The sequence below is a fragment of the Ambystoma mexicanum genome, chromosome 3p (genome assembly GCF_040938575.1).
Source record: "Ambystoma mexicanum isolate Mex_15411 chromosome 3p, UKY_AmexF1_1, whole genome shotgun sequence".
Classification (NCBI taxonomy): domain Eukaryota; kingdom Metazoa; phylum Chordata; class Amphibia; order Caudata; family Ambystomatidae; genus Ambystoma; species Ambystoma mexicanum.
Genome location: NC_090925.1, coordinates 732,640,542 through 732,667,859, shown reverse-complemented (window position 1 = coordinate 732,667,859; position 27,318 = coordinate 732,640,542). Strand labels below are relative to the sequence as shown.

The window sequence follows — 27,318 nt, the reverse complement described above, 5'->3', positions numbered from 1 at the left end:
ACCTTTGGGATCAGTCTGTACTATACCAGGTTGGTAGTGTGGCTGAGCAGCCAGGCTTATCTCTAGAGGGGTCAATGTGAGCAGTAGGGTTGTAACACAGAGTTTCACAGTGACAATTATTCAAATAAACACTTACACTCAAGGTTTCTTGATTAAATAATTATTAATTTAACAGTCAGTTTCATAAGCCTTCTTCAGAAGGGAGCAAAACATGTAACAATTATACACTTCAAAACACACTCTGTTTCTCTAAATCAGATGATATCCATTGGGGATGGCACACAGACAATTCCTACACCCTCAGGTGACTTAAATAGCTAGGTCACTGTGGACATTGATTTATCCCTAATACATTTAGAGCAATACTGCGTTTGGGTGTAAAGGATTAGATAGAGGAGTAAAACAAAGGTTAACAAATAAACCATTAAAAAACAATTTGGCCTCATATATTTTTGAGGAGGATCTTTGGTGGGTCTGCTTGATTGGTGTCGAAAAAACCTTGTGGGTCACAGCAAAGGCAAAAATCTTGGAACAGATTTTACCAAAAAAACAACAAGTGGAGAAAGACTGATTGAAAGATCGGAAAGCAGCTTCGCCAGACATCGTCACAAAGGCTGCATCGTAAAAAAAAAAATTCAAAAAAGTCTACAAGACTTCCACGTATCATTGACTTTTAAACTGCTCCGAGGTATATCTTATAAAAAACGCCAAAATGCATTCAATTAAGTAATTACATTTTTTTAAAAATATATATTAAACGAAAAGGGAAGACTGGAAACCAATCAGGAGCGCAACGGCACTACGGCTGTGCTCATAGTGAAAAACTTGATATCTCAAACAAATCCACAGACAGACAGTGTTTACCGTGCAGACAAAGTGTCCTTTATTGATTAAAATGCATGGACAAAGAAGGCAGCAACAGTTTAGTGCAAAAAAAAGGAGAACGATGCGTTTCACCCTGCTCGGGCTTCGTCTGGTAAGATATATATATATATATATATGGTACGTGATCAAGCAGCAAGAGCGCTGCGAAATGCGTTGTACTGTGACAATCTGTTTCTTTGATGCCTAAATAAAACTGGATAAGTGAACAAACTTGCTGTTTGATTTCCTGAACTGGCGTACGACTGCAACTTGAGAGTGCCATCCTCCTCTGGAAGAAGTGAAACCACTTCTTATCTTTTGAAGAAAAAAAAAAAAATATATATATATATATATATAAACTGGTAAGTACTTTTTAAAACCTTCCAATGCACAGTAAAGTAATCCTTTCTTGGGGGAAAGGCAAAAGCACAAAGTCAGAGGCAGAAGAGTCTTTCAGGGAGCCAGGACAGTCAATGTTAGTTGAACAACATCTAGGGAAGCTGAAGATCTTCTTTGCAGATTGTTGGGCAGAATCCTGTGCAGTTCCCTTGGGGACCACTGCAAGAAGATTAAGACTACAGGAGTAAGCAGTAAACCCAATTGATAGCAGTCTGTACCACCCAGAATTATCTGGTAGCTGTGGCTGAGCAGTCAGACTTCTCTCAAGAAGAGTAGGGCAGTATACAGAGGATACACAATAGGGCCAGAAACACAGTAGAGCAAGCAAACGCTGACCAGAGCTTTGTATCAAAAGTATATAAGTATTTATTTAACACACACTTTAGAAATACACTAGCACTATAAATGAAAGCAAGTTCAAACACAGCCAGAAAAGTATACACACCTCCCTTAAGAATTCTTAGACAAGTCTAAGTCAAAACACCACTTTTTGTCAAAACAGAGGTGAGCGTGTAACTAAGATGGCACTCCAATAATTAAGTAAAAGGGAGAGAAAAAGGCAGGTCATGAAAATAAAACAGTTCCCAACACTTTTAAAAGACCAAAACAAGTTAAAGAAGGCAGAGTCTAATGTAGAGCCAAAGTTCATAGGCCAGGCCCACTTTAAATGGAGCAAGGTGAAATGTACCCAAGATCACGCATTTGAGAAATGCATTCAAGTCTTTGTAAAAATGTTCAAAAGAGGTTGGGTTGATTCTGAAGGCAAAGTTAGAAGGTCTGGGGCCAACCCAGTTGGAAAGCAAAGGATTTAAGGGTCACCTTTAGCAAACCGTAGAAAGGGAGGCCAGGTAGAACACAGTACCTTTAAAGTTGAGGAAGCTCCAGTGGTGGCAGTTGTTCCTGGCAGCGGGTGCAGTTTTGTGGTTTCGACCAGGGGAAGAGAGGATCTCGTCAAGGAGGAAACTTGGAGTCGTTGCACTGCCCAGGAAAGAGACCAGCCACGGAGTTCGTCAGTTAAAAGGTGCGTTCCTTTTATTCGCGGTCACAGTGGTGAAGCTTGGCTATCCGGCCGCCGGGGTGCTTGGCATGGGCGATTCGACCAAGAGACGTCCTGGAAGGCGAAAATGGCGCACTGGTTGATCCCACCAGCTCAGAGGAAGAAGTCTCTTTCAGCAGAAGATCTTCTCTTGTCGTCAGTAAAGTGGTGAGGTCGTTGCAGCAGGGCTCCACCGGTGGTGTCGTCATTGCAGATGGCTCAGCTTCTCCCCTCTTCGGATTTCTTAGGTCTTGTGGTGACTTCTGAAGTTCCAGTCCCAAAAGCCCTGCTTTTATGCAGAAAAACCCACATTCTACAGCCTAGCTGTCACTCATACATGCTAAGTGGTGAGCCGGGCTGCTCCCCACTGGGCCAATCAGAACAGAATGCGACTTAAGTTGCTAAGGCAACGCAGTCCAGGGTGCCAATTTCCCTCCCCACACATCCTGTGGAACCCAGACAGAGTGGCACCAGTTGGAGGGCTTATGTGGAGAAGCCCGCCAAAAAGTGGAACAAAGGGCCCGACTCTGGTTGGAGTTACAGAGACAGGCACGAACGCCATTTTAGAAAAGAGTTCTGGCAAAAAGACCCAACCAGTGATTTTATATTAAATAAACCGGCGGTATCTTTAACATTGCACCAAAAAGTGGTGCGTTTAAAATCAATGGGAAAATCCCATAGGAAATATTCCGGTGGAATAATTTGCGTGGTAACCACTGCCACCAGACAGAAACTCGACAAGGGGGGACAGGACAGTGCCCCCTTGGAAATAGACCCCGGGGCAATCGAATTAACCCCTTCCAGTACTTCCACAATAGGATGGTTTGTACTGGATCTGTTCACAATTTTGGACTAGTAAAGTCAATGGTGACTTTACATGCCCTGGGAGACAGTAGTCAGTCCCAGGGTATGGAGTCTATGTTTGGGGGTCACTATGACACCCCTGTGTTACTGCACTGAGGGTGCAGTGTAACACATACACAAAAACAGAGGATACCCTATAGAGAAAAAAAACATAGCCCATAAGCACACAATAGGTCAAAGACATACCTCAAATCATGCCTAAGAGTGGGAGGAAGAGAGTCTCACTCTTAGCAAGAGAAAAAAACAAACCCCAAAAATCCAGCAAAGCTGCTGGGGGACTCCCTAGGTTTGGGAAATTAGCCTTATAAGAGAATTCTCCCGAACACAGATAAGTAAATGTCTTGCACAATGTTTTTAGAAAGGTTTGTCGAAATAAGATTCACTTAAAGGGGCGACAAGCTGGGAGGCTTGTGAGGGACAAAGCTGCAAGTAACTCTGCACTGCCAACTAAGACAAGTCTCAAATGAGAGAAAGCAAGGCTACACAACAAGAGGTAAGTTATCTTGCAGTACCTTTGGTTAGAGGAAATGGTTCCAGCTGGCGTCTGTTCCTGTGTGGCTCTGCAGATCCTACTGTCCCAGTGCCTCAGTGGTGGGTAAAAGAGTGAGGACTTCTGGGGACTCCTGCAACACAATGGGAAGGTCAGCAGCAGCAAAGGTCAAACTTCAATTCACCAGCACTTCGTGGTTTCAGCTCCTCGCGTCTATAGCAAATGGCAATACTGTGGTTCTCGGATATCACTTCAGACTTTCCTCGCATCTGGGGTCCAGCACTCTTGACGTGGCCCAGGCTTGGTCAGTCCTGCATAAGGGAAGTCCGGAGGATCTTCCTGGCGCTCAGGTCTGACTTAAAAGCGATGCACTCAATCTGGTGTTCCTCTCCCTGGCACTTCGGTTTCAGCAGCAGAAGTATAGCCAGCACCGAGAGGATGTCCAGACGAGTTAACTTTGGGGTTGATTGGTCCCACCAACCCAAGGGGAGAAGTCGTCCTTGCAGGGCTTCTCTAGTCGAGGCGAACTTGGAGCTTCAGCACAGCAGCAGGGCTTCACCGGGCAAACCAACGGTTCAGGAGTTGCAGCAGGCATCTCTTCCAAGTTCTTCTTCAGATTCCTTCGTCCAGTGGTCGACTCTGCTTTCCAAGCCAAAAAGCCTCACCTTTTATGCAGGTTTCTCCCATTCATTCCAGCCTAGCTGTCAATCACACAGCAGGGTGGCTGTCCTCCAAGGACAGCCATCCGGCCAATCACCTTTGGGTGCATTCCTGTAATCAAGGGGATTAAGCACAGGGAGTTTCGGGCACCTCCCTCACTTCCTGCCCCCGCCAGATATACTGGAGCCAGAGGCGGGCTTCACTTGTGAATCCCACCAAAGAGAAAACAAACAAAGGGACCAAACCTGGTTTGGTGCGCAGAGTAAATCTCAAGAAGGACCTTTTCAACAAGAAATTGTGAAAAAACAAGATCAGAGCCATGTTGACAAAATGGGCACCCATGGGTGCCTTACTGCAGATGCGAACGCAACCCGCGGTAAAACCACACAGTGGTAGTAAAAAGGAAACCACTGCCACCAACCATTAATTGTAGAAAGGGTAACGTAAAAATGTTACATGATAAACTAGACAAAGGGGATACTAAGTAACCCCTCCAGCGCCCTATTGTAAGATAGAGTGTGATGGGTCTATAAAGTTACAAAATGTAAGTAAAGTCAATTTCACTTCACTACTCTTGGAAACAGTAGTTTTCACCAAGAGAAGGTATTTAAACATCTGGGAAACCTAAGAGACTTGCATGTGCCACTGCACTGAAGGTGCTGTGTGTCACAATGTAAAGATGATGCCTATGGAGTTTGTCAGACTCCAAAGTCAAAAGAAAAAGTCCAAATCACAGAAAAATATATGAGAGAGTGGCAAAAAGATCTCACTCACTCCAGGTTAGAAATTAAAAGTCCTAAAGTCTAGCAAAAGTGCTGGGGGTCTCTAAAGTAGAAGGGAATTAGCACATTTCTGAGAATTCACCCTAAAAGCTCAACAGATTGGTGTGGACATAACAGTCACTGGGAATAGTGGACACAAAGAAAATTGGTGCTGTGTTGGTTCATAACCTAGTAGGATCTGACACTCTGTTGGAGGTCAGTGAATTGTTCGATCATGGGGTGATTGAGCCCTTGTGCACTGCAGGTACCTCTGGTTTATATATTTTTACATGTAAAGCAGTGCACAAATCCCTGGGGCATCTAGGCGCTACTTACACTAAGTGCAATAGCACTGTCCAGATGGTGCACGCAAAGGGTTACAAACAAAAGGGTACATTTTGAAGACACGCAGTAAAAGCCCTGCCGCGTGGTACAGGGGCTACTTCAGGTATGTAAGCAAACATGAAGGCCAAAATAAGTATGAGTGCATATTCTGGCAAAGCCTCGCCTCATGGTACGGGAGGCTACTTAAGGGTAATTTTAATGTTAAAGGATATTTGTACCCCGCACTATCACTACCGGAGTGGTATGCAGGAAAGCATAGTGCCAGAGCAAAGAGACAAAGTAAGGTCATTGCACATATGCTACAGGATTAGCGTTGGTCTGAGAAACAAAGAAAAGGGGTGTTAGCCATATTACAAATATAGCAATAGGCAGAATATCAAAGTCAGTGTGTTTCCAGTATGTTATTATTTTAGCACGTGGCAAATGTCAACATCGGGTGCATTATGGACATGTTACAGTATTCACAATATGATAACAGTTGAAATCGTCATGTTTCCTGGTAATTTTGCAGGTTTAATGTTAGACAAAGAGTTAAGGACGTGGGCATTGCAGAAGTATTCACGGGTCAACTCAGGCAAGGAAGGGAGAGGGTGAGGTCTGGATGTCGAAGGGATGGGGCTCTGGAGGCACATAACGCGGTTGCTGGATAGATAGTTGTTGCTAGCGATAAGTGTAGAGGGGCAATCACCCGAACGGGATGACCTGAGCAGTTGCAGGTATGAATGCTACAGACAAGCTATGCATTAGCGCGTACTTCATGTGGATAAAAGAAGAGATAGGCTTCTTCTTAACTTTGCGGATGGCAGGTAATCCAGAGGTTGAGTGCACCAGGCAGAGGTGAATGAAGAAACAGGGAGGAGACAATAGACTGTCTCTGGAACAAAGGCTTTGCAGCAGGCACAGAACTGCACAGACAAGCAGAGACAGGCTCCAAGAGCTTAATACCTGAGCCTTTGAACAGGGTTGGCTTTGTCTCCCGGCTCAGGGAGGGCTGGGCATTTGCTGATGTGAGCCAATCAGGTCGCACGAAGCAAGGAGGTGCAGCCAATGCAGGAGCCATTAGGCTGTTTCTTGTAGTGGTCTCCACGGCAGCCGCCATCTTTGCAGGGGGATTAGCCTGCCCAGATAATGCTGGATTCATGATGGCACTAGCTGGGGGATCGATGTTGTCCAATTTTATAAAGTGCACGTTAACCCGAGGGCATTTTGGCGCTAGGGAACAACCAGAAGACCACCAACTTCAATCTAGAATAGAAGCGTTTTAAGAAGACGCCTGAATTCCAAGTGATTACGGGTAGCTCTAAGTACAACAGGCAGAGCATTCCATAGTTTACAAGCGGCAATAGAAAAAGCACGGCCACCCACTAGAGAAAGACGAAACCTAGGGATGGCCACCAAACAAGCATTAGCCGAATGGAGATCTCGACCGGGACAATTAGGAATGAACTAGTCCCAAAAATACACTGCTCCCTGCTGGTAAAAAGCTTGATGAACGAACTTGGAGGGCTTTAAATTCAATATGCCGAGCCACTGGAAGCCAGCGCAGTGAGCGAAGAACTAGCGAAGTACGAGTGCCATTAGGAGAGTTAGTAGCAATTCGAGATGCCAAATTTTGCAATACTTGGAGACGATGGATCAGTTCCACGGGTTGAGCCAGAACGAAGAATTGCAGTAATCCAGTCGGCTGAGCACAAGAGCAGCCACGATTGGGGTGCAAAGATGACTGAGAAGAAAAGGAAGAACCCTCAGATGAAAATGCCCAGCTTTATGAACTGCACCCACACGAGGAGCTATGGAAAGAGTACAAGAGAGGACAACCCCCAGGTTCTTCACCACCATCACCGGAAGAGGAAAACTACCCAGTGATAGGGGCCAAAAGGAAGGATTCCAAAGAGTAGAAATAGGAGGAGAATCCACCACCAAGACCTCTGTCTTGTCCCCGTTGAGCTTCAGCCAATTGGCACTGACGCAAGCACAACGACATTTACCTGGCTAAGATCCATCCTAACCAGAATTGGATTGTCGCCGGCACAAGAGTAGCACTGGAGGCCAAAGGAGCGGACGAGACAAACAAGTAGCTGAATATATATGTTGAAAAGCATGGGGGTACAAGGCAAACCCCAAAGGATAGTACATAAGGAGGAGAGGAAAAACGGGGAAGAGAAAGCATTTGACCCCTATCCGTCACAAAAAAGAGGAAAAACACTCACGACGAACCCAGAGAGGCCCGCCAAGCCCAGGCGGACAGCAGGATGGAGTGGTCGATAGTGACAAAATCACTGAAAGATCTAAAAAAATAAAACAGGGCACCCACTCCACTGCTGTCGACCAGCCTGGTCATATCGTCAACCACTGGTGCCAAAACACTCTGTACCACACCCTGGATCAAAGCCAGACTGGAAGGGTTCCAGGAGGAGCCCAGAGGACTCTAGAAAAGAATAGAGAAGAGGAGAAACCAAAGTTTCAAGCAGCTTCATAGAAAAAGGCAGGAGCTAGATAGGATGACAATTAGACACTAAAGGATCCAGCGAAATTTCTTTAAAAAGAGGAATTGCCACAGCTTGATTAAGCTCCCGCAAGATATGTCCAGATTGACGAGACAAATTTACTGCTAGTGATAACGGCTAGTGATAACTGCCCGCCAATCCCTGGCAAGATATCAATGGCATCGATCTCTGCAGCGTGCATGGAAACAAGAGAGGCAAATACAGGCTCCAAGAGACTTATAACCGGCCCTTTGAACAGGGCCGGCTTCACCGCCTGACTCAGGGAAAGCTGAGCCATTCGGGTCACCCGAAGCAGGGAGGTGCAACCAAGGCAGGAGGCATTAAGCTACTTCTTGTAGTAGTCTCCACAGCAGCGGCCATCTTTGCAGGAGGATATGCCTCCCCAGATCATGCTGGATTCATGATGGCACCAGCTGGGGTATCAATGGCATGGATCTGTGCAGTATGCATGTAAACAAGAGGTTTCAGATTCTGCATGTGCTTTAGAGCTCTGAATGCTGTCACCCTGACAGATTGTTCCCCCTCCACCAAATCTAACGAAATTGGTGGCCGAGACAAGTACTGTCCGGTTTATTAGTATTTTTTATCTCTCTGCAGGATATTGCTAAATATCGCTGTCAGGGATGAAACTGAAGTTTCGACAACAACAGAACTTTACTCTAGGGGGGTTGGAGAATGCACACGTCACTTTCCACCAGATGATCAAATATGTTCTCAATGAGACAGATTAATTCTGAAGCAGATCTCTGGATAAGGTATCAGTCTTCACCCCCACTTGGGAGGAACATAGACGACATCTGAGGATTGTGTTGCATGGCCTTCATAAGGGCTGCCTTTCTATGAAAGCAACCAAGTGCCAGATTAGATTGAACTCAATGGCTGACCTTGGGCATGAGATTGGTGTATGTGGAGACAAGACTCAACCTCTTGACAGTAAAGTAAAACTTGTACAGAACTGGGCAACCCCCACTACCCAAACCCAAACGAGGACTTTCCTGGGCCTCACTAGGAAATACAGGAACTATTGCCATGTAGCCGATCCTCTGACTGCCCTCACTTCTACCAGAAGGCCAGAACTAGTTTCATGGACTATGTGGTATGTGAGAAGGCCTGAACGGTTCTCTTTGCCAGAGACCATTCCTAGTGTAGACAGATGCCTATGACACTATGATAAGAGCAAAACTATCATAGCTAGACGACAAAGGTGAGGAACTAACTATATGTAATATCAGCTACCAGTTTAGGAACAGAGATCTCAGGAGGCCACATGTGGAAAAGAACGTTTTTTACATAGCATGGAGCCTTAGGAAGATGAGGTCCTACCTCTAGGGGACACAATTAATGTGTATATGATAGGATATGATATGATAGTTTATTTATATAGCGCCTATACACAATGTGTTTCAAAGCGCTTCAAGGCAAGGGAGGGAACAAGGGAAAATACAATGAAGGTCTTACAGGCCATGAACAATAAGAATGAGAAATTAACTATCGTACTTGGCCCAGCGACATTTCAGATAGTGCAAGAGCTAAGACATAGATAAGGAAGGGAGGGGGAGAGTGGGAAGGAAATGGAAACAGACAGGCGACTACCGCACTAGGCCTGATGACATTTCTGGTAGAGCCGGAGATTAACACAAGGTGAGGCAGAGGGGTGCAGAAAGGGAAGGAAGGAACAAAACAAGTGACTAACGTACTAGGCCTGATTTCACATAGTGCTGGAGGCAGAGGTCGGGGGGGGGGGGGGGAGAACAAGTGGGGGAGGAGACAAATAAGGTGTACTGGATATACTGACCTTAAGCCTTAGGACAGGTCCCAAACATTGCAATGCTGATGGGCTGTCCAACTGGGATAATCAACTGCAACAGGAGATCCATCCAGGGGAGGATTAGTTCCCCCTGTACCTAGTCTGGCGGGGTGGGGAGTGTAAGGAAAGTGTTCTCTTTTTAGCAACTTTCCCTCCATTTGACTAGTCCTCAAGTCGGTCAGTACTGGGAAACAAGGTTTCCCTTTTCTTGTTACACGTTATCTATTTTTGGGTAACTTTTTATCACTGTATGACCGTAAACTTCAAAGGGATTTTTTGGTTACTTTAGATGTGCCGAAAGATAAACTGGTGGCAGCAGTCACATTTTGAATAATTTTGCAATACTTTTCTTTAGCCTTAATGCATTTACCACATGTGGCTACTAACTGTGGCGAGTGTCCTAACATGGCCGTGCCACAAGGTTTTTGCTTGTTCTTTCGGCCCTCTTGTCCTGCGGCCTTCTCCCTTTCCTATCAGGTCAGGAAATTCCTTTTATGGTCATATTGGTTATGGAAAGCCTTGGTTTTCATGGGCTAGTGCAGGGCCATGTGTGTGTATTCCCAGGAAGTAGGCTGGGACTGTGGTCCCAATCTACATACTGGTTTCTGTATGTCTAGAGTGTATGCATGAGTTTCATCATCAGTGGTCCTGATTGGACCAATGCTGGGGTGTGTGTGTGTGTGAAGGGTAGATCTCCAATGCGAGTGAGCTGAGTTTCTGGCTCATCTGAGCTTCTGGATAAGGAGTCCTGCAGCCATGCCTCAGAAATCCTGGAGAAATCCTGCAAGGAGCCAAGTATTCTGCATCGCTCAAGATGAGTTAAGAAACTGTGGACCCATCCTAAAAAAGGCCTGGTGACCAATTTCTGGTGGTGTCCTGGAAGAGCCCTGTCTGGAAAGTGATCTTTAGAAGTCCTTCGGTGGAGCTTCGACCCTGGGAGTGGTGGGAACATCCATTACAGATGTCTATTTGGTCTCTTGTGAACCAGAGCCTTTCGAGGTGTCCCAGAGCCAATCAGTTGCTGACCTGCTCGAAGTTTGTTCTACCGTGTTGCAGACGTTGCCATTCCGCGTTTCAGCTTGGAAATTTGGAGATTGACAACTTGTCCTACAATAGTCGTCTCTGCAAAATGTCAGCATTCCAGCATCCACGGTACCCGAGATACGAGGCTTTATGACAGCAACAACTGTGTCCCCTGTCACGTGCAACAGTGACAATCGGCAGAACCTGCTTTCCGACATCTTGTCATGTGCAGAAAAGAGGCCTGTACCCAAGTGAGCTATATTCTTCAAATGGAACACGCACTACCATCCGAGGCTGACCAGGATTTCACTCGAACCTGCAACTCCTGGGAACCAAGTTCCAGAAGAAACAGTGGGAAACGCAACCTCTGATGACCCTCTGAAGTCATGCCAAGTCCCAAGAGAAACCAGAGTACGTGGGGGTGAGCTACTGTCGTACTTACCTGAACCCTTATCTCCCCTTTTAAAAGTGTTCCTAACTTTTAAAACGTTTGCAGTAGTTTGGCTTTGCCATTGCTCGTTCACAACAGCACTCTGAAAGCTGGGGACAGTTTTATTAACTAGGATAGATACTTACCTGACTTTTATAACCCTTTACCCATCCAGGAGACACTTCACCTGAAATTTTCTCAGCTCCCAAAACTACTTGGAACTTTGGGAACTTTCAGGGCACAAGGCTGACGTTGTTTCATCGACAGTCGTTTTTTCGACAAGTGTTTTTATGAAAACACTTTGCTGAAAAAATTCATCTACATTTTTGGGGGTTGGCAAAGGGCAGATAAAGGGTTGGGGGTCGGGAACAGTAACAAAAAAATAGATGGGGAGGGGAGGTTTGAGGTGGGAACCCCCACAAAAAAATAAAAAATGTTGACTACTTTTTTCAGCAAACCGTTTTCATAAAAACCACCATTGAAAAAACAACTGTTGATGATATGACAGAACCCAAGGCCCTAGTCAAGTTCGGGTTGAAATTCTGGGGACTACCATTGGTAATCTAACCCTACCTTTCTTTTCAGTATTGTGGGGTAGGGGTTTTGTGGTTATATTGCACTCTCTATAGGGACTTGAGTGGAGGGAGGGGGCATTTTGAACTCCCCCACCCATTCCTACACTTCCTGGGTCGGCACGGTCGCGGCTGCTTTGGGTTCAGGGTCCCGGAGCACTCATGCAGGAATGCCCCTAGGAACCGTGACTCACCTTGTAACACCCCTTATAACAGTGTAAGATCGGAGGTAAACGAGACTCCATTTTCTAAGTCACTGACTCCATTTTGTAATGTTAAAACAACCGTGAAGTTTCAACACAGGCCTGCAGCTCTCCCAGCCAGGCGCTCACAGCGAGCAAGCTCTTCACCCCATCTCCTCCCCTTTGCCGTCCCTGCAGTTGTTTGGTTCCCATGAGAAGACTTGCTGTGTGAATGCTTCAAAATCCACACTGTATCTTCTGTCTTCCGTCTCACTTCATTGACCCAGATACAGCCCTGAGCAGGGGCCAGAGCAAAAGCTATCGGTCTCTATAAACCTGCCCCACACCCCACAGACCCTGGCCATAAAGAACATAATCCCCATGCCCCTTAGGAAAAAGTCAACAGTTAAACGTGACCCTTGAGTCTGTTTGTTTATTTACGCTCAAATATGGACAGAGCCAACGTGCCTTTCGCATGCAGGATCGTATAAACCTAATGGTGGGCCAATGTGTATATGAGTGAACAATATAACATATATGTGTAACTAATAGTTCTCATGTTAAACCTTAACGATGAAAGTATGGTGCATGTTAACCTATGATACAGAAATGCTCATAGAAATAGATTGCAACAACGTAATGCATAACTAGTATAATACTGTACACCTCATTGTCATAAGTTCAGATGTAAATATATGTGTAATATTGTATAAACATAATACGGCAGCTAATCACTCTCAACAAGCCACAATCCCTGCCAAGGATGTACACACAGACTTTTTTTTAATGAAAGATGAACATTGATTCAAGTACACATTTTATTTCTTGATGAGTTCCTTTGTTATGAGATTGCCTAGCCAGATGAAAAATATAGTATACTTTAAACCAGTATGACCTGAGTGCAACGTAGTAAGTCATGTGTAAAAAGCCTACATGTAAAATTGTGTTCTAAAGGCCCTGTTTCTTTGTGCAACGAGGAACCATACCGCAAAGAGGTTTCAATTCTCCTCTACCCTTCATGGTGTCAAAATAGACTAGCAGAGATTTAATAATGGTTAGACATCTGATCACTAAACCCCCACGATGAAATGTATGCCCATGATGATATGTACCTCTTGTGACCCAGTTGTTCCAGCCATATATTTAGAATCCTCTTTGTGGTTATCAGACGGACATGCTAGACCATGCAATGACCCCATGAGCTTGACCCCATGAGCTCTACCCCTTAGTCAGTATATTCTGAATTGTCTAAATAGATCAAGAGCAGTGTTTTGATGGATGAAGTTTAATCTATGGCCAGTAATAAATAATTTGTCTTTGAAGCATGATTTTACAAGTGTTTAAGATACAGGTCTTTGAGGTTACCGGACAAACAGATCATGGTAGTGAATGAATGGGAGTGCGTGGCCACAAGGGCAAATGTGAATTGGTTAGTGTAACAGAAGAACCACCATAAGTGTCAAGTCCACATACCAACTCGATGAGCCCGGCTGACCGATTGACCCAGGACACAATGTCATCTCACCACGTGCCCTCAAGCCAATCAAATGCCTCTGACCCTATGGCACCTATAGGTGCCCGCTCTTAGCAACCAATCCCAACTATTCATGTGCCCCCTAGGCCTTCCCACAGCCTGATGATGATTTTTCTGTATATAACTGAAGTGTAACATGTTTTCTGCAGAGCGCTCTTGGCGTGAGCAGAGTAGATTCTGCTTGCCCTATCTTAGATAAAGCCTTTGATACCACCAGCACTTGGTCTTGGTCTCATTCCCTCCTGGGATGCGCTTTTATTGACTCCATTAGGAGATTTAACTGTATTTTGGGGGCCTCTCACTTACATTGGTGACCCCAACGTGATAGCGTTCTTTTTCGTCCTTCTGGCACGAGACGTCCCCCTGTTATGACCCAGAGCGCACTCCCTCAAGAGCTACCTGCCAATGGCAACCGGTACACCTAGACGTGAGCACGCAGTAGGGCGAGAGGGTACAGGATCCCCCTTTACAAAACCCACCGTACCACTCGCCAGAGCCGGGCGTGGTCTTTGGGCGAGGAGCGGCGCACTGACCGATCCGGTCCAGAGGGTCGCACATCAAGACGGACACGTGAGTATCAAGTGCGGGTGATATTGAAAGCGCGGGTGGGAGAAGAAGAAATAGAAGGGGTATTAGGGACGGGAAGTACAATTTATGTTGTTTATGTTTTTCGTTGTATGTGAAATTTGTTAAGTGTTCGTCTCTTTGTGGAAAACATTGTCTTTTTGTGCATGAACACCAATGAATAGATCTGACATTGCATGGAATGAGTTGTACTTATGTTGATACAGTTTTAAAGTATTGAAAAGTAATGGAACAGTTCATTTCTTTCGAGAAGCATTGCATAGCGCATTGAGTTGGTCATACGAGAAGTGTACAAGTCTATATAAGAATTGTCAGTTGAGTTACACTGGCAGTAAAGTACAATGGGTGCAGAGACGCCCCTTGCCCATATTTTTAAGACTCTGCCAGGGTATGCAGAAAAGATTAATAAATACCACGACCAGTGGGCCGTGGAGTTGAAGGGAGAGGGACTGCCTCAAGTTTGGCCGCAGGGAGGGTCCTTTGATGAAGCGGTACTGGATATGGTTGCCACCTGCCTGTCCATTAAATACAAAGGGAAACAGTTGCAAAACAGGAGAGAAATATTGGACTTGTGGCAGCTGTTTGAGGAGGTTCCCCCAGAGAAAAACAGTGAGTGTAATACATCTCCCCTGACAACAACTGGCAGTGAAGGGCCAATCACACAGAATGAGAAGACAATAGAGGTCACACGTGTATATCCCTTATTGTCAAAGCCAGTGCCAGCAGAAGGATACAGTGACCCTATATATGTAGTACAACCCCCAGCACCTTCCATACTTAAGCCATCCGCCACAGCACCACCCCTTTATGAGAGCCAGGGAGCAACAGGACAGTTGGATACCCCTACAATCGATATTGAAAAGCTCACACAGGATTTAGACTCACAACTAACAATGGCTCGAACTGAGCTGTCCCGCGTAAAGGCCATGGGAGAACGAGGAGGGTCACTCACCCCCCGGGTAGAACGTGATGAGACGCCCCAGCCAAGTGTAGGGACAGGGCAAGATGGCTGGAAAAGGGAGAGATACTATTTCGAATAAATGACACCCCCACGCGAATCATAGAAATAAACACAGCTGACCGTGAACGCGAGGTAGAAGGAGGGACGATGTCAGATAGGGAGGAAGAATATTGGAGTGACTTAGAGGAACAGGAAGAAGAAGAAAGAAGGCTGGGAACTGCCACCGGTGGGGCTTGATTTAGGGGGGGTGTCTCCCATGGAAGAATGGATCGGAGGCTAAGGAACAGAAAAGGGCGCATGGCTGCGATCAGGAAGAAAGGGAAGAAGGTGAGTACTAAAAAGGGGGGGGGAATGTACAGCTGCCACTAATACACAGGGATTCGGGGAGGCCAAACTACATACCATGGGCTCAAATGGACAAGGCCAACTTGCTCAAACAGCTACCCCCACTGTCAGGAGGTGCCAGCAAGTGGATATATGCATTTGAGAAACACACGGCAGGAGTGCCCTTGGCGGTGGGGGATGTTAAAAGCCTGCTGGTATCTGCAGTGGGAGACCAAGCCAACATGGGTTGGGCGAAGGCAGGGTTCCCCAGAATAACATTAGATTGTGACCGCCATGATGGGGCCTCATTCAACACAGTGCGAGCACGCGTGAGGGACGCATTGAGAGATACGTTTCCATACACTTCAGATTTACAGTCAGTAATGCAATGTACAATGAATGATGAGGAAGATGCAATGTCTTTCATTCTCTGGGTGCAGGACATGTGGAGAGCAGAAACAGGTACGGCCTGGGACCAATCAACGTCCCTGTTCTATGCAAGAATGCAAGGACAGTGTTGCAATTGTGGGAGGTGGGGACATTTCATGAGAGAATGTCGGAGCCGACCCAATAACTGATATGCAAGTGAACACCAGATCGGACACCCCCACCCAGCGAGCCCCTACGGGCTACCGATGGGCGGGAATAGATGAGACAGCCAGCCCGACCCAAGATCCATGAATGAGCGTCCAATGCCCCTGCAAAATACGTCTCTACACCCCCAGTGCCTTTACAATATGATCCCCATGCGCAATAACACTTATGCTACCACGGCAAATGGTGCACCGACAACACCGTGTAGGGGAACAACAATGGTGACAGGAAATGTATTTGATGTTGATCAACTCCCATGGCATTCACATAGGACATCCCACAGAGAGCACTTGTGTGTGCGATACTATTGACGACCCTTAACTCAGCAGAGGAACCACTGGTTGGGGCGGCGATAGGAAATTAACAATTTATTTTCACGGTGGATTCGGGAGCGGAAAAATCATGCCTCAAGGAAGGCAGGTTCTCGTTTTCTAATCAGACTTTGGAAACGCAGGGGTTTTCTGGGGCGGTGGTCGAGGTTCCATACACTGAAGAGCTAGACATAACGGTGGGGGGAAAAACTGTACGTGCACCCCTGCTGTATTACGAAGAGTCACCCATTAATTTTCTGGGAAGGGAACTTCTCAGCAAGCTCAACATGACCATATCCTTCACTGACCAAGGAATAGTGTGTTCTACACCAGGCATATGTACAATCCGTGCCACGTTAGTAATACATACCCAAGCAAATTTCCCACAAACACGTGGCATACCTGTAAATCCAGATATGTTCCTACAAGGATTGAGGATATTGGTGAGAGTAGTGCCAGAGTGGAAAAGTGAAAAAAGGAGGGTGCCTTCAGAATGTATTTTCCACCCAATTGCAGACCAAGAAATAGTGCCAGGGTCCATAGTATCCCTGGACATACATGCAGTTCAAGCGTCAACCCAAAGAATAACAGTAATAGCAATAGATATGCAAGGATGCCAATGGAGAACAGTGCTGTGCATTGACACCAATAAGGCCCTACGAGACCGGACAGATGAGGAACTCTTTTGCGACACAGAAGATGATGGGGAAATAGTGATGGAAATTGCAATCCCCTGTGATGTCATGATCCAAAGAGAGGTGCCACTACCCCTCGTAGCAGTGATCAAAGCTCCACCAGCATACTTTGAGGAAAACATGTCCCAAGTGCCACAGCAGCTGTGGACCACAGGCCCGCATGATGTAGGGTTACTGCACAAAGTAACACCAGTAAGATCAAGCTCAAACCTGGGGCCATTCTACCCCGGGTGAAGCAATACCCCATATCTAGGGAAGCTGAGGAAGGAATAAAAGACACAATCCATGCATTAATGTTACAGGGGATAATAGTGCCATCTAACTCGCCCTGCAACACTTGCATTTACCCGATCAAGAAAGCGAAGGGAGGGGTGTGGAGGATGATCCAGGACCTTTGCCCCCTCAATGACGTAGTACAGAAGGAGTTCCCTCTTGTCCCAAATCCTGCCTCAATCCTATGCAGTATCCCAACAGAGGCCACTCATTTCACGGTAGTGGACCTAAAAACTGCCTTCTTCTCTATCCCACTCGATCAAGGCTCATGGTACCCGACAGCATTCACGCTGAGGGGTAAACGATATGAGCACTGCAGACTGCCCCAAGGGTACTGTGAAAGCCCCAGTATTTTTTAACAGAATATTGCATGAGGACCTTGGAAACATACACACAACGAGCCCAATAATTCAGTACGTAGACGATTTGTTAGTCCGCGGGAGTGATGAAAAAGAGTGCAGAGAGGATTCCATTACCTTGTTAAAACACCTTGCACAAAAAGGGTACAAGGTAGACCGGCAAAAGCTGCAATACTGCTTGACAGAAGTGCTATACTTGGGCCAGTTGATATCTAAAGATGGTAAGAAAATAATACCTGACAGAGCAGAAGCAATAGAAGCAGTAAAAGAGCCCAACACAGTAAAAGAGATGCAAAAGTTTCTCAGCATGTGTAACTACTGCCGAGCTTGGATATTGGATTATGCAGCATACACAAAGCCCCTGTTACAGGCCCTCAAGGAAGCACAGCGGGAAAACACCAATTTACAATGGACACAGGAAATGCACACAGCTTTTGACACACTCAAAGAACTGATATCTACTGCCCCAGTTCTCGCGACCCCCAACTATGAGCAGGAGTTTTATTTATTTTCACATTGCAATGGCACACTCATGACAGCTGTACTGAGACAAAAGAAATCCCTGGGTCACAAGCCCCTGGCATTCTACAGTGGAACACTGGATGCAGTAATGCCGGGACATTTCGCTTGCGAACAGGCTCTCACAGCCGCCGCGTTCGCTATAGAAAAAAGCTCTACAATCGTGATGGGATGCTCGGTCACGTTATACGTAAAACACTCTCTGTTTGCCATTCTTGAAAGATCAAAAAGCACATTGACTACTCAAAGGGCCACAGCATACGAGTTGATTATTTCTAGTGCTAACATTCATATTGTGCAGTGTAAAAGCGTAAACACAGAAGCGTGCACAGTAGAAGACATGCAACAGCACGACTGCGCCACATACAGAGGAGATGACGACACGCCCAAAGCACATGAAAATGCACTGTCAGAAGGGGAAATATACTTCGTAGACGGGTCTGCCTCCATAGATTGTGAAACGGGAGAAAAGCACGTAGGAGCAGCAGTAGTTCAGGTGGAAGACGGGGAATTTGAAGTAATTGTGGATAAAAGATTACCACCACACTTTTCGGCCCAGCAGCAGAACTGTTAGCGCTTATAGAAGCACTTCACACCACAAAGGTGTGCATAGTCACTATCTATACAGATTCGGCCTATATGGCAACAACAGTACATGGAGGATTAGCAAGAAGGGGGAGGAGAGGATTCCGAAGGGCAGACGGGTCCCCAGTTCAGCATGCAGCACTACTAGGAGAATTAAGTGATGCATTAAAAGAACCTACGCTCGTAGCAGTCGTGAAATGCCAAGCCCATACGCAAGGTGATGACATCATCTCATTGGGAAACGCGTCAGCGGACGCTGCCGCAAAAGAAGCCTCCTATTTGCCAAAACCCCCAACAGGTGAGTACATACTACAGAAGACAGTAGAAGAAACACAACCAGAAGGCTTCAACTCATTACCAGCCTCTCAAATCATTGAGCTTCAGCAAGATTCACCCAGCGAGGAGAAGGAGACATGGGTAAAAAGGGGGTGTAGCCAGTCGTCCACTGACCTATTATGGGGACAGAATAACACTGGCAAGGTAGTAATGCCAGCAAAATTGTTAGAGGTTGCATTCAAGCAATTGCACTTCCCAGCTCACAACGCAAAGAAGCACATTATTGCAGACATACAGGAAAACTGGTTTGCCCCCGGAGTAAAGGAACACGTGACAAAGCTGATAATAGAATGCATCACCTGCCAAACGTACAACTCCGGCATGACATTACGAACCCTCAAAGGAACATTGCCAAAACCCGAAGGGCCCTTCAGAGAACTGCATATAGATTATGCAGACATGGGAGAGTGGTGTAACGGGGCTCGATATTTGATTGTTGTTGTATGCCCCTTCTCCCGGTGGGTGGAAGCCGGCCCCTGTGCTCACCCAGATACACAGTGCGCCGGCAAATTCTTAGTGAGAGGTGTTTCCCCGCTGGGGCATCTGTGACATCATACATTTCGACAACGGAACACACTTTGTGAATGACATGTTTAAGCAGATCACTGCGATGCTAGGCAACAAGCTCTGTACGATTTATCATCCGCAATCGAACAGAATTGGGGAGAAAATTAACGGATTGCTGAAGAGCAGATTATCAAAACTGTGCCATACACTCAAGAAGAACTGGGTGTATTGTTTACCCCTGGCGCTTTTTGAAATGAGAAACCAACCTAGCAAGGACCACCATCTGTCGCCCCTTGAAATCCTGACAGGTAGGAGGATGCACACAGCCCACTCACCTTTGCGCAGGCAATCAGAGGCACAGCAAAGTGCCACAGTTCTAGGAGAAGAGTTTCATGAGTATTTTGGGAACTTAACAATAGCGGCACAAGCCATAGCTTAATAAATAGCACCCCCATTCACACAAGAAAATGCTACTGACACAATAGCCCCAGTCACAGATAGCCCAGACTGCCAGTTGATGACAGGCGACATGGTATACGTGAGGAGTTTTGTGCAGAGGTGGAACGGACCAAGGTTCCATGGTCCATACAAGGTAGTATACTGCATGCCCACAGCGGTCAAGATACAGGGCCTGAAGTATTGGGTGCATTTGACAGATGTTCGTAGAGCCCATGGGAGCACAGACTGCACAGACCCCAAAGGTAACAGAGATGAGTGTAGCACACAAACGTAGAAGATGAGAAGCGTAGGAATATAAGGTGCGGTGTCAGGCATGAAATAAGAGCAAATGAAAGATCACTAAAAGTATGTAAATAGATGTACAGTATCATCAAGCATTGGTAATTTATGTGATAAAACGAGATAACAATGAAGTCTCGCTCTCTCGCTTTCCCCTCTATCGTTTTTTTTCTCCCTTTTTTGATTATGCAGTTGAAAATATGCGTAATAATAAAGGTTTTCTTCCTCAGCAGTAAGTACTATTGACAGTGATTTGCCTCCCTCGGTTCCCCTCCCCCAGACTTGAGGTGTGGAGGAGGGAAACGGAAGGATGCGAAAAAGAAAAATAATGATGATAATAAAACTCACCTATGAAAGTAAAAGAAAAACAAATATAAACAGGAAAAGCTGAGTTTAATTCACTAAGTAAATGATGTGTAAAACACACAATAGTAATATGCACGATTAACAATTGCTCATATTTCATTTATTAGGAGCTTCAAAGGGCATGGACGAGGCCCCGGCCGCAACAAATGATAGTGTAGATAGGAGTAGACGGAGGAGCTATGTTTATCCTAGTTATTCATACGAGTGTGTGCTGTTTGTGTGTGCGGTTGTCTTCTTTTCAACGTTGTTTGGCCTGTTCCTGTATTGGGTCATTGCATATATTTCAAACGATGTTGACCAGGGGGGTGTGGGCATAGAAACCATCAAGAAAGGGACCCATCTAATTTGGGATTAATAATCATTAATAGCACCACAGGTGTTACACACATCACAACTATGCAAGCCACCCCAGTCCCCACATATAAATGAATCTGACTTCAGTGTGTACACGATGAATGACAGAACTCACGCGGGTGCAGAATCACCCGTACCCAACAACCATACCGGTTTCAGAAACAGCAACATCAGACAACCCAACCACCAGAGTAGAGGGAAAGGATGACAAACACTTGGCCATCACTTACTATAATTTATATACACAATGGGAGGGTAAGGAGGGTGGCGGGCAGGCCCAAGGAAATGAGGGAGGTGGGTTTAGGAGGAAGAAGATGGAATTGCAACAGGAAAAGTGGGAAGAGCATTATAAATTCGGCTTAGACACAGTTGATGATCCCCAGCACCCACACCAGACAAATAAATGGTATGCGGACATGAGCAGCACGGCAAAACAAACATCTAATGAGAGTTCTTATGTATGCTCACTTATACCCCATGCCTCAGGCACTCCCAAGGTATTGCTGCCACAAGAAATTCCATTTGCAGAGGCCCAATGTCTCCTACATCTCGCACTATGCCGAATCAAAAATACTTTTCAAGCACACACAGTTTCATTTGCACTTTTGCAGAACGAGCGGACATGTTACTCCCGGCCGCAAGGAGTAATTTGTGTGTAAGAGCCATTCCTGGTAATAACGGGGACATTGCTCGTGGACAATAAATGGCAAAAGAAAGAAATAATATGCAAAGCAGAAGCACTGCGAGGACTGTCTGAAGACAAACTCTCTTGGGTCAAAAGAACACGCGCTCCCATATGGACGGGACACATAACCAAGCACACTTGGGTCACCGCCATTGAGAAACCCTTCAAATTGCAAAAAGACATTTCTTACGAACTGTGCTTCCATGGGGAAGGGAAAAAGGACATGGGGGAAAACAAAAACTGCAACAAAACTCTCATAATACCTGACATGAAAAAGGGAACGGCTGCAATGATGTACACATACTGGGTTTGCGCCAACATGGTGTACCTGCATCTCCCGCAATCAAGGAGAGGGACATGCTCCCTGGCAACTGTGCATTCTGCATTAATGGTGATCCCAGAAAGCCATATCCACGAAGGAAACACAAATGCGGCGGCCCCAAAAGAACCATCACCAACGCCACCTGAAGCAGTTCCCGTGTATGCCATAGATGAGCAGGACGTACAAAACCTGCTTCAAATGAAGAAACGATCCTCCAACTATATTTCAACTAAATCCTCAGACCTCCTGGCCCAAATACCAGATTGATTCCGGTTGTTCAGCTCCGTAGAGACATTTTTTGCGTCCCTCGTTCCTAGCATCCAGGCGAGAGCGTATGCCAAGTGGCTCCAGATCACAAGGTGGGAGCTCATCCAGTTGGCTAACAACACTGAAGAAGGGCTTAATGTCATCAAAGTGGACCTTAGAGCCCTGCGGTTAATGGCGATACAAAACAGATATGTGCTGGACCTCTTAACAGCAATCGATGGAGGTGTTTGCCGAAAAATCGGAAGCGCATGTTGCACATTTGTACCTTCTGCAGACACTGAGAACAGTTTCCTCTCACATGTGATAGCAGCGGTGCACGACCTCGGAGAGCGGATGAAGGATGAAGGAGGGGCACAGCCCAGCACCTGGTTTGATCATCTTTTTTCCTGGGTACCTTCCTTGCTAGGAATGACGGTAAAGCTCCTCATACCACTCATCGTCTTTTTGCACCTCATTTTTTGTGTGTGCCAATTAGGACTCCGATGCTGCGCAAATGCAGTACCTAATGGTGCGCTGATGATGGTAACAATGGGTCGTGCAAATGGTGTGGCACAAATCAGACATGAGGCGGAGGTGCAAACAGGAGACAGTTCAGAGCCAAAATATAGAATGACTGCCATATACAACACAGGGCACAGAGTGGATAATCTATATCACACAACCATAAAGGAACCTAGAGATTTACAATGGTACAAGGAAGTATGGGTGGACCTGGAGGGTGAGGGAGGGTGTATTTATATGACCTGCACCACAGATGAATATGCTAGGAGGTGGGAAAGCCTCCGAGCGGTATACAGGGCATGGATGCTAATAAAGGGGACACCTGCATGGGATGAAGCGGTGGCAGAGGAGGAAGAATTTAAGAGGTTGGGACAGTTACAATATTCGTTATTTAAGTAACGAAAGGGGGGAATGAGTGGAAGGAGTGGGCATTTTGAACCCCTGCCCCATTCCTACACTTCCTGGGTAGGCCCGGTCGCGGCTGCTTTGGGTTCAGAGCTCCGGCCCCGGTGCACTCATGCAGGAATGCCCCTAGGAAGTGTGACCCCCCTTGCAACACACCTTATAACAGTGTAAGATCGGAGGTAAACAAGACTCCATTTTCTAAGTCACGACCCCATTTTGTAATGTTAAAACAACTGTGAAGTTTCAACACAGGCCTGCAGCTCTCCCAACAGGTGCTCACAGCTAGCAAGTTCCTCCCCCCACCTCCTCCCCTTTGCCGTCCCTGCAGTTGTTCGGTTCCCATGAGAAGACTGGCTGCGAGAATGCAACAAAATCCACACTATCTTCTGTCTTCCGTCTCACTTCATTGACCCAGATACAGCCCTGAGCAGGGGCCAGAGCAAAAGCTATTTGTCTCTATAAACCTGCCCCACACTCCACAGACCCTGGCATTAAAGAACATAATCCCCATGCCCCTTAGGACAAAGTCAATGTTAAAAGTGACCCTTGAGTCCGTTTGTTTATTTACACTATAATATGGACAGAGCCAACATGCCTTTTGCATGCGGGATCGTTTAAACCTAATGGTGGGCCAATCTGTATAGCAGTGAACAATATAACATATGTTTAACTAGAAGTTCTCATGTTAAACCTTAACGATGAAAGTATGATGCATGTTAACCTATGATACAGAAATGCTCATAGAAATAGATTGCAACAACATAATGCATAACCAGTATAATACTGTACACACCAGCACTAAGCTACCTCATTGTCATAAGTTCAGATGTAAATATATGTGTAATATCGTATAACCATAATACGGCAGCTAATCACTTGACAAGCCACAATCCCTGCCAAGGATGTACACAGAGACCCTGAGCAATGAACTGCCTTTTTTTATGAAAGATGAACATTGATTCAAGGACACGTTTTATTTCTTGATGAGTTCCTTTGTTTTCCTTTGTTATGAGATTGCCTAGCCAGATGAAAAATATAGTATACTTTAAACCAGTATGACCTGCGTGCAACGTAGTAAGCCATGTATAAAAAGCCAGCATGTAAAATTGTGTTCTAAAGGCCCTGTTTCTTTGTGCAACGAGGAACCATACCGCAAAGAGGTTTCAATTCTCCTCTACCATTCATGGTGTCAAAATAGACTAGCAGAGATGTAATGATGGTTAGACATTTGATCACTAAACACCCACGATGAAATGAATGCCCATGATGATATGTACCTCTTGTGACCCAGTCGTTCCAGCCATATATTTAGAATCCTTTTTGTGGTCATCAGACGGACATCCCAGACCATGCAATGACCCCATGAGCTCTACCCCTTAGTCAGTATATTCTGAATTGTCTAAACAGATCAAGAGCAGTGTTTTAATGGATGAAGTTTGATCTATGGCCAGTAATACATAATTTGTCCTTGCAGCATGTTTTTACAAGTGTTTAAGATACAGGTCTTTGAGGTTACCGGACAAACAGATCATGGTAGTGAATGAATGGGAGTGCGTGGCCACAAGGGCAAATGTCAATTGGTTAGTGTAACAGAAGAACCACCATAAGAGTCAAGTCCACATACCAACTCGATGAGCCCGGCTGACCGGTTGACCCAGGACACAACGTCATCTCACCACGTGCCCTCAAGCCAATCAAGAGCCTCTGACCCTATGGCACCTATAGGTGCCTGCTCTTAGCAACCAATCCCAACTATTCATGTGCCCCCTAGGCCTTCCCACAGCCTGATGATTTTTCTGTATATAACTGAATTGTTACATGTTTTCTGCAGAGCGCTCTCGGCGTGAGCAGAGTAGATTCTGCTTGCCCTATCTTAGATAAAGCCTTTGATACCACCAGCACTTGGTCTTGGTCTCATTCCCTCCTGGGATGCGTTTTTATTGACTTCATTGGGAGATTTAACTGTATTTTTGGGGGCCTCTCACTTACACTGTATATATGTATTTTGTTATAGTGTTGTGTATAGTATTACATGCTTATAGTCATTTTTATAGTGTTTGCTTGGCCAATATTGAATACAGTATTTAACTACTTGTAATCCTTGATCACTTACATTGTGGACTCATTGTGGACCCTTTACCACTCTGACTCACTCCTGAGACATCGCCTTGGCCGCTCTCCATGCTACCTTGATTGGTTTGGCTACAGCTCCCAGAGTTGTCCCGGTTTACTAACTAGGTTGGCCTCCTATATATGTGACCACCAGGCCAGAGTATAGAAATCCAGTCTAACAGACAATTATGTACTTTGGCAAGCAGGCTTTGAAATAGCGATGACTGTTAGTAAAGGCTATTGTGCCATCTGCGTTTTAAGTTGTGACCTAAAAGTAAATCATGATCTTGTAAATGAAGTGGAGTGAGGCTTTATTGTCTATTTGATGTAGTTGAAGGACATGACTTATTGCATCAAATGATTCATTTACGGCTTTATTTTGATAATATTGTAATTATTTGAAACAACTTTTATGGAATGAGTAACTTACAAAATAAAGTACTGATTGACTACATGTCTCCACCAGTTGAAGATTTTCTTTCCACGAGGAGCTGTACAGATTTCCTGCTTTTCTCACTAAACAGTCATTAAAACCTTGAGTTATGCAAAGGTGAACACCTTTCTTTTCATCAAATTTTTCACCATGTATTGACTTGGCTTACTTCTGTTTTTCTATATCAGTGGTTAAAGTTTAGTCAGAGTACTGCAGCTCACAAGTTATTGATCTGTGCTAATTTAAATCATGTGTAAAAGAAGGTGGGTCTAGAGTAATGAGTGTGAAGACAAGGCAGGTGTGAAGACACACCTGCACAACCAGCCTGTGGGACTCACCTTGCCTTCCAGGAGCATTATCAGTGAGGCCAGAGCCTGAGGATCACGTTGCAGGTTTCGACAAAGATCCAAGCTGACATGACAGCATGAATACACCACCTGCAGGGGAAAGACAAGGCATTACTTGGAGCACATTGGAAATCTTCCGAGGGTGTTCACAGGACCACAGTCTCCACACCACAATGAAAAAGGAAAGCAGAGAGATGTAGGTGAAAGGAAAGAGGGAGTAAACAAAAAAAATAATGTGGAGAAGTGGCTAGAGGAAAGAGGAGACAAAGACCAGTACACAGAGAGGAAAGCATGAACACAAGGTGTATGATGGGCAATGGGTAGTGTGCGCTTGGAAGGCCTTTGCCTCTGCTTTTCCCCCTTTGCCCATTTGCCCTTCCCCCAGCTTGATTTCTTCCCCTCACGTTTGAGCCCCTGCTGCTTTATCCTCCATCCAAATGTGTTCTTCCTGCCCAACAATGCATTTTTCGTTCCTCCCCTGTAACAAACATTATATATGACGCAACACGAAAATCACGGTTCAAGCTAATTTTTCTTTGTCAGCATGATGAGAGGGTATTACGTTTCCTCCCCAACATTGCATGATGACTTCCTGGGTCCAATGGAATAGTCTCTGGGTTCAAACACAAATTCTCTGGGATAAAATCAAAGTCTCCCCGGATTCCAAAAAAACATCTCTGTTTACAACAATTCTCATGTTTCTCCTTCTGTCATTTAAGGTCTTCTTCTTATCCTTGTATCCAGGGAGACCCCCCTTTGTCTGGGTCTCAGGGCACTATCGTGCCTGTAGGTTAGACTTATGCTGCAGCGAGAGCTGGCACTAGACAGTGGAAATGAACCCCAGAGCTTCCACTAAAAGGTTCTACACTTTGAGCTCTACAGGTATAGACAGGGATCCTCCTTTATCTCTGTCTTGAGGTCCTGACTCCAATACCCAACGCCTACCACCTTGATAAACTGTAATGGTCTGGTGCCTAAAGGGACATTCCTTGCAGCTCCTATTCCTTTCTCTTGCTCTATCTCTCTCTCTCTCTCTCTCTCATGCTCCTTCTCTTTTTTCCACTCTAGATTTCCCTCTAGTATTTGCTTTTGCTCGTGCCCTCTCTTGCGCTCACCTTGCCACTCACTCTTTGCTCAGGGTGTGATTCCCTCTCTCTCCTCAGGTTTTCTCCTTCAGTCTCCCCAGGTCTTCCTTAACAACTGCCAAGTTACTCCCAGGGTTTCCACTGACTCCTATCTATTTATCATCTCCTCACTAACTACTG

General features: G+C 45.6%; 1 protein-coding gene across 1 annotated transcript in view; it reads right to left on the bottom strand.

The window, feature by feature from the left end:
• Positions 1-27,318, bottom strand: part of STK36 (serine/threonine kinase 36) — a 682,518-nt gene that overhangs the window by 249,473 nt on the left and 405,727 nt on the right. The window contains exon 17 of the mRNA XM_069651602.1: positions 26,045-26,143. Coding sequence (XP_069507703.1) covers positions 26,045-26,143 — 99 coding nt within the window. The remainder of the gene's footprint in view (positions 1-26,044; positions 26,144-27,318) is intronic.